The sequence below is a fragment of the Cryptomeria japonica genome, chromosome 7, assembly GCF_030272615.1.
Source record: "Cryptomeria japonica chromosome 7, Sugi_1.0, whole genome shotgun sequence".
NCBI lineage: Eukaryota > Viridiplantae > Streptophyta > Pinopsida > Cupressales > Cupressaceae > Cryptomeria > Cryptomeria japonica.
Genome location: NC_081411.1, coordinates 38,646,607 through 38,654,981, shown reverse-complemented (window position 1 = coordinate 38,654,981; position 8,375 = coordinate 38,646,607). Strand labels below are relative to the sequence as shown.

The 8,375-nt window shown below is 37.8% G+C and overlaps 1 protein-coding gene across 1 annotated transcript; it reads left to right on the top strand.

Moving 5' to 3' along the window:
* The first annotated feature begins 239 nt into the window (after positions 1-239).
* Positions 240-1,283, top strand: LOC131056270 (short-chain dehydrogenase reductase 2a-like). Its single transcript, XM_057990621.1, has 2 exons — positions 240-265; positions 497-1,283. The coding sequence occupies exons 1-2, from the start codon at positions 240-242 to the stop codon at positions 1,281-1,283; spliced, it is 813 nt and encodes a 270-aa protein (XP_057846604.1).
* Positions 1,284-8,375: the final 7,092 nt, after the last annotated feature.

Genomic DNA, 8,375 nt, shown 5'->3' with positions numbered 1-8,375 from the left:
GCATCGAAAATTCATCAATGTGGTGTATAGTGTTTTGAACAAAAGTTCTAGTGTAAGTTCTAGATGTTAGCTCTAAAGCATGTGTTACTATCCTCCAAGCATCTTTGACTTTCTAATAATTTTAGATGCTGTGAAGAGTTCCTTGTCATGCATTTCACTAAAAAATATTAGCTATAAGGCCGGCCCTTCGAAAGCCATTACTCAAGCATACATTGTAGCTCCAGAAAATGTCAACGGGAATGGTTGCAGCAGCTCTCTGGAGAAGGTTTTGTTTACTCTTAAACATTCTTCACCCTTGTAATGCTATCTGAAAAGAAATTGTTGTTTTCTAGAAGCCTAATTAATTTATGAGATTTTACTGTCATAAACAGCTCTCTGTGTCAAGTTTTCTGTACATCCTAAGCACATAGAAACAGAGACTGAGAACTCCGTTCAACTATTTTTGTTTGTCAGGATGATATTTCTGTTTTAACAAATATGTATTTGCTAAATACAGACTGGAAGGTAAGATTGTAATAATCACAGGCGGATCGGCAGGCCTTGGAGAGGCCGCTGTTCGGTTATTCGCAAATCATGGAGCCAAAGTCATTATTGCAGACATTGCAGATGAGGCTGGTATGAAAGTTGCAGATTCCCTTTCTCCCTTGGTAACATATATCCACTGTGACGTGACCAAAGAGAAAGATGTATGCGCAGCCGTTGATTTGACCATGGAAAAGCACGGAAAGCTGCACATAATGTATAATAACGCAGGAGTCACCAACATCCAGAAAGTGAGCGTGGCAGAGTATGATATGGGGGAATTCGAGCGAGTGATGAATATCAATGTAAAAGGGGTAATGCACGGCATTAAGCATGCAGCCCGTGTTATGATACCCAATAGAAAGGGCAACATTATCTCAACGGCTAGTGTTGCAGGAATAGTAGGAGGAATGGCTACTTATTCCTATACTGCCTCCAAACATGCCGTAATTGGGCTGACTAAAAATGTTGCAGCCGAGCTGGGTAGATTTGGTATACGAGTGAATTGTATTTCTCCAGCTACAGTTGCCACAGATCTGGTAATGAATTATGTGGGAGTGACCCCTTCAGCAGAGGTAAGTGCCCAGATCGAGGCCGCGGCTCAGGCCGTAGTCCCCTTAAAGGAAGCAGTTCTTAAAGCAGAGGACATTGCAGAGGCTGCTTTGTATCTGGCCAGTGAGGATTCCAAATATGTGAGCGGTCATAATATAGTGGTGGATGGGGGAATAAGAGTTGTAAACAACAACTGGGGATTGTATTAGATAACATTGTTGTTATAGACTGTTAGACTTGGGAAGATATTATGGGGTATCTACCAGAAAAATTGTAAGCTTGAAATTGATGTTCTCTGACTGCAAAACCCATCAATCACTTTGATATGAATATTTATTTAAATTAATACAAACTGGTGTAGGTATTCATTAAAAAATAACATAGGCAAGGGAAACAGATATCAGATCATAGTGGTCATTACTAGTAATTTTAAAGAAATATAATATTAAAAATAGTGCTAATTTTTAAATTTAAAAATATTATCTTAACTATTGAAGCCGGTCTTTCTCCTATTTATAAGTTTTGATGAGATTTGTTGGATTGTTGCAGACGGCATAACTGTAAATCTTATATGTGCAAAGAGAAAGCTAACAAGCCAAGGATTCAGCTCTTTAGTTGAGAAATTGAACCCATCAGATATATGTTATGATGGCCATATTTATAACAAGTTTTACATTTGTTGAGAGCTTTCATTTGTCAAAGATAGTATCATCTGTTTGAATTTGATGGTCTATAGGTGTATTTATTAATTTCAATTATAATATAATAATTTTTTTTTTTAAAAAATATATCGTATGAAAAAAGAAAATATGCAAACAAAGATTCTTAAGAATCATCTGTACTTCTTTTATTCATGATATGTCAAAATATTTGAAAGGAAATTTTCAATGCATATCTATCACAAAAAATATTTGATAATTGTTAACGTTTCAAAAATGACTTGTACAAGACAATGGGAAAATGGGACAACTTTGACACTCGAGAGACCTCTGAAGAAGATTGGCTCCTACTAAATTTATTTGAATACTACATTATATAAAAAAACATAGGGAAAAGTGATCGAAGCGGGTACAATTAAAGGGACAACATGCATAGAATGTAAATGGGCCAATGCACCAAAGTAGAGAATAGAAAACTCTACAAATACATTTAAAGCACATAGCAACAGAATGGATTGCAAATAAAGAACCATAAATCCATTGTATATTTTAAACAATGAGGAATATAGGTATAAGGAGTCTAAAGTCAACATCATATGCACTTAGCTTACATTTAATCACAACAAGAGAATCATAGGTAAGAAGGTATCTCCTATTTCTAGGGGTGTGATGAATGTGTAAGCGGTTTCAACCCAAAATTACTATGCCTCGATCAAGTTGAAATTTTGAAGACCTTTCCAATAGTTGCGACATGGAACTCCAAAGTGCCTCATGTCAGCATGTCATGATTTTAGCAAGTGCACGACTCTTTACTCTCCCAAAGGTGCGCCAACATGCCACATGTTGGCACCATGCGATTTTCAAAAGCGAAGGGAAAAGAAGGCTCGAAAAGCTCCACTAGTGTGCCACGTGTTGACAAAGAGAGAGCTCGAGCATGGTTGGGGCTTGAAGATTGAAAGAAAGAGCGTCTTTATTTATTTCAAAGTGTAGCGTCCTAAAATTGCGACACTTGCAATTTCGACTGCATTTCGGTCTTCACGATGGCGACGCAACACGCAACCTGAATGGAGACCCCAAAACTTGCTCACGACACCAAAAACTGCATTTTTCAAGCACCTTGGCCTGAACCTCCTTGCACCCCGCTGTCCCGGAGGTGGGACCAGAGCGCCTAGCGCTCTGGTCCCTCAGGACCAGTGAGGGACCAGAGCGCCTAGCGCCCTGGTCCTCCAGGACCATGGCGCCCAGCGCCCTGGTCCCTGGGTCCTATTTTGGGCCTGGTCTCCTAAGTGATATCGGGTCTTTTTGATTGCAATTTGGAAATATACTTCCCTGGTCGGCCTAAGGTCGGGAAAATCAGTCTATCAACCCTAATTGACAAGTATATAAACTACATTTTTCTCTCTCATTTGATATGAGGAGGATATGTGTACAAAGCGTGGAAACTATACTCAAGCATTCAAGCAATCAATCATTTCAAGTCTCCATTCAAGGCTAAGTGTTGCATTCAAGACAAGGATTCAACCATTGAAGAGGAGATCACATACAACATACTACATACTACAACATACAACATCTAAACCTTCGCACATAAGGATACCAACATCCTTAGAACAAGGTATTAGTACTTGTTTGCATTATAGTCATTTACATTTACAGCTCTTGCTCATTTCTTGGTTAATTCCAAAACCGGGGTTTGACCTAAAGGCAAACCCCTAATCCCTAACCCCCTAATCGTCTTCGCTTTTCTGTGTGTAGGTTGCAGGTACGCGGCTGAAATTGAAGATCTGGAATCCTTGTGCAGAGACGAACCGATCCCCCTTCGTTTGACGGATTTTTCGGAGGACCGTGGCGCCGGGCGCCATCGTCCCGACAACTTTTGCTCAAATTTGCAGGACAGTGCCGTATCGACATTTTACTGCTAATTCCAGGTCCGCAGCTTCATCCTATAACCTAAACTCAGTTTATAAGCGAATCTTTGTCACTTTCTATGCATGCTTAGCTTAATTCTTCTATGCACATTCTTTACAAAAGAGGGTAGCCTTGCTTTCCTAACCCTTGAAATTCATTTAGCATCCAATCTTACATTATGTGGGATTGGATCTTATGAGTTTCAACCCTTCTTTTGAATGTAAATTCTTCCCCCTAAGTGAAAACCCATTGAATCCTAGCGAACCTCCCTTCTCTCTCCTCGGAGTCGGAAGAGGGGAGAACAACTAGGGTTCGACCGCGATTTTCCGCTTTACATTTTGGTGAACCCGACGTGAACATCCTTTCTGATTTTTCATGCTTAGATCTGAAAAGTTGATTACCTTTCCATGTTTGATCTTTTGCAAAATTTTAGAGGTGATTGCATAAAAACCCTAAATTTTCTTTTTGAACATTGAACTTGCGAAATGTTTAATGGTTAATGCTTGCTTCAGATCTGCCTTTCTATTATAAATTATCAATTCATATCTGTACTTTAATTTTGAAAATTAAGTGGTTAAATGTCAAAACCCTAATTTTTGAAACCCTCTTAATTCAACCTTTGTCCGACAATTTGACCGATCAAAACATCTCCAAATCAGCTGTAACTTTGGATTCTGCAATAAAATCACATTATCCTTCATCCCTGAAAATTTGGAAAAAAGTTGCGAGGACCGTGTTGCACTCCGAGCACCATCGTCCCCGACATTTTTTCCGAAATTTTGGGAGCGACATCTTACTGTGTTTTTCTGCTAAAATCCAGAATTTTGGCTGATTTTATCAATTATAACACCTTCAAAATTGCAGTCAAAGTTGGTCTTGCGATTGCTTGGTCTAAGGCTCCTAATCATTCAAAAATTGTCAAAATTAAAATTTTGTGTCAAAATTGTGTTCTTACTATCCTAAATCTGAAAAGTGTGTCTACATTCATTCGAAATTTCAGTGCTTTATTCAAATTCTTGCAATTTATGACTTTTGAAATTAAGTGCTTAATTACAACAACTTTGATTTCCGCTTTCAAAATTGAATTTTGCGTGAAATTGAGTCAATTTTTAATTTTCAAAATTTGCACTGCTTTTAACATTCCCTCTAAAATCATAAAATTCAAAATTTCAGTTTCCCTCTCTTTTTCAAAAATTCAAATTTTGCATTTTTCGACAATCTTGATAGGGTTCAATTTTGAGATTGCAACTTTAATTTGGCCTATCTACAGATCGTAAAATCCCTCAATTTTTTCAGATTAGCTCTAAAATCATCATACCTTTCATCCCTGCAAATTTCGAAAAAAGTTGCAAGGACCGTGTTGCACTCCAGGCGCCACGGTCCCGGACATTTTTTCCGAAATTTCGGGAGACTGTTGTGATTGTATTTAACAGCTTAAATCTGGAAGATTGGCTGGTTTTACTGAAAATTGCTACCTCTAAGATCAAAATCTTTTCTCTCTCTCTAGTGCATGAGTTACAACAGTAAGCCCTACTTACACTATTCCCGTTAGACGAAGCCGTAGAATTAAGTCTTTCCGAGGTTTAACTACCGAGGAGATGGAACCTAATTTGAGTGGCCTTTTTAACGAGGATATGAGTAATTCCTCTAATCCTCCTAAAGATGAAGAAGCTCCCCATGAAGTTTCCGTTGAACAACTTTCCAAATTGGATAACCAATTTGACGATTTTCACCAATGGATGTCTCATGAGTATCCCGATAGTCAAGCTCTTCCTTTAATTGAGGGTCTAAAATGCATGCTTCAAAGTGATAAGAATGGAATTGATGTTTTGCGTGGTATCGCACATATTGTGGATTCGAATGTGATGCCTATGAAGAGTTGTGCTGAATCTTTAGGTTATACACAACCTCCTACACAAGTCAATCATTCTATTCCTTTGACAACTCCTATTGCTAGCATACCTACCTTTACATCAAACATCATGGCCACCTCTATACAAGACATTCCTCCTGTGATCACTAGTCATGGGGGCAATCCTCCCTCTTCTTCAATTAACCCTATTCCTTCATTCAATCCAACTTCTTCGTACATTCCTTCAATGAATGTTCCTATTACATATTCACAAATGAACATGATGCAAGGGGGCAATTCATTTAACCATTCCATTCCTCCTTGTAGTGTTCCTCCTATCCAATCATCCCCTATGGTTGACTATCATATGGTCCCACCACCTTACTCTTTACCTTCTTTCAATAACATCACACCTCCATCTCAATCTAACACACCTAATATGAACTCTTCGACTGAAGCGACCATTAACAATCTTGCACAAACTGTCTCTTCTTTACAGCAACAAATTGCCTCTATGAATCAATCTAAGTTTAGTGTGCCCACATTTGACGTTGCGAGCCCACTTTCTCTTGATATTGTTCGAGCTATTCCTCCTAAACATGTTGAAATCCCGCATTTGGAGCTTTATAATGGTAAAGGAGATCCTCTAACACATGTTAAGACTTTTCAAACAATTTGTACTGATTTTGCTTATGACTCAAGGTTGCTTGCGAAACTATTTACTAGAACATTAAGAGACAAAGCCTTACAATGGTATTGCTCGTTGCCTTCTTATTCTATTAATTCTTTCGAACAACTTGCAAATGCTTTCATTCAACAATTTCAAAACAATATAAGTCCTAAAGTTACTTTGATTGATTTAATGCATTGTAAACAAGGTGTTAAAGAAAAAGTGACTGATTTTATTGGTAGATATAAGCATTTGTATGCTCAAATTTCTTTTCCAGTGCCTGATAATGATATTCAAAGAATCTTTATTTCTAATTTGCAAAAAGATATTCGAGACAAACTTCTGTTTTCTGAGTTTACTTCTTTCCAACAGTTGTGTGCCACTCTTCACAATTATCAACTGACTGTGAGTCAAATGGAACAATCACATCTTATGGCTCCGAGTGATAAGGGTGATAGCAGTCAACAACCATTTGGGAAGTTTAAACCGAACAGAGATTCCATCAAATTCAATGAAAACATCATCAACAACAATGTGAATGTAGCATCAGGTGTGCCTCCTATTTCTAAATTTTTCAAGAAAGAAAGAAAGTATACTCCTTTGAATGAATCATTGCATGATATTATGAATAAGTTATTGGGACAAAATGTGCTTACTCTTCCTCCTGTACGACAAATTGATCCTGCAAAAATTACTTCACCTTATTTTGATCACAAAGCTTTTTGTCATTTTCATCGTCAGCCTGGTCATGATACTGAAAAATGTTTTTCTTTAAAGGGTAAAATTCAGGATTTGATTGATAATAATACTATTTCTGTTTCTGGAGTGAATGATAAAGGCAACACATCTGTAGCTCCTCCTAACCAAAATCTTCAGATTTTCACTGATCCATTGCCTTCTCATACCTCTCATACCTCTAATGCGATTGAGGCTAATGATTCCTCTCTTTCATCTGATGGTCTTGTGTCTATGACTCCGAATGTGATTAACTTTGTGGAGCAGCAAGAAATCCCTAAAGAACCTTCCATCACATTTGATTCTAGTGAAACCATTAGAGCACCTGATGGTCCTTTATATATAGTTGCAAAAGTCAAAAATACACCTTGCCGTGGAGTGCTTATTGATCCTTCGTGCATGAATAATGTTATTACTGAAGAATTTCTTTTTACTTTGCAATTGAATCAAGTGATCTATGACAAAACAGATGTGATTGTGAAACTATTTGATGCATTTTCTTCTCCTGCAATTGGTTCTATTACATTGCCTATTGAGGTCCATAATAAATCTCTTGATGTGAACTTTGCTATTATTCCTTCTTCCGAACAATTTCGTGTGAAGCTTGGCTATCCTTGGCTATCTTCCATGAAGGCTATTGCTTCTCCTATACATAAGTGTTTGAAATTTCCCCATAATGGTGAAGTTGTTACCGTCAATCATAGTCTCTTTAAACCAGCTGAAAGAACCTCTAGTGTTCCTATTGATTACTTTTGGCCTAAACAATTCCAATCTCTTCCTCCGCGAAGTGATCATCTTTTCAAATCTTATCAAAAGTGGAAAACAGATATGATCCTATCTTTAAGTGAACCTAGAACACCTAAACTTGACATTCCTATCATTCTTGAGAAGGAAATTCTTCCTTTGAAAGATAAAACTAATGTCTTTCCTCAAGAACATTCCCAACCCGTCCCCATGGATGTGACTATGTCTATGCCTGATAAACCTTCTAAGAGTAGACCTATACCTCCTCGTCATGATGGACTTGGTCTTCTCCCTAAACCAAAAATTCCTCCTTTATATGGAGCAGTTCCTCCTCCTGCCTTTTATAGAGAAAAGAGACCTTCTTCTTCTCCTATTATCCAGCCTAAGAGACCACAACCTAAACACCCAAGTGCTAAGGATGAGAACATTCCTCCTCCTCAATCTTCTACACTTCCTACTAAGACTAGACGTAATCGTTCTGCACGTGAACGCCGACGAAAACGTCGTCTTAGGGCTCAAGCAACTGCTTCTCAAACTTTACAATATCCAAAAACACCTTCAACAAGCATTATTCCTCAGCCGGATATTGAGCCTAAATCTCCTAAACATAAGATGCATGATGGTCTTGATCCTGTGCGAGTTAAAGATCCTATTTTTATAAATCTTGATGATGATATAGATGAAAATGTTATTCATGATGAAAATGTTACTCCTCTTGCTTCTGATAGTGAAT

What these genes read in the sequence shown, in the direction of transcription:
- LOC131056270 (XM_057990621.1), top strand. Translation starts at nt 240, where the DNA reads ATGGTTGCAGCAGCTCTCTGGAGAAG. An exon ending in GCAGCAGCTCTCTGGAGAAG is followed by an intron (nt 266 to 496) that starts GTTTTGTTTACT and finishes TGCTAAATACAG; the next exon opens with ACTGGAAGGTAAGATTGTAA.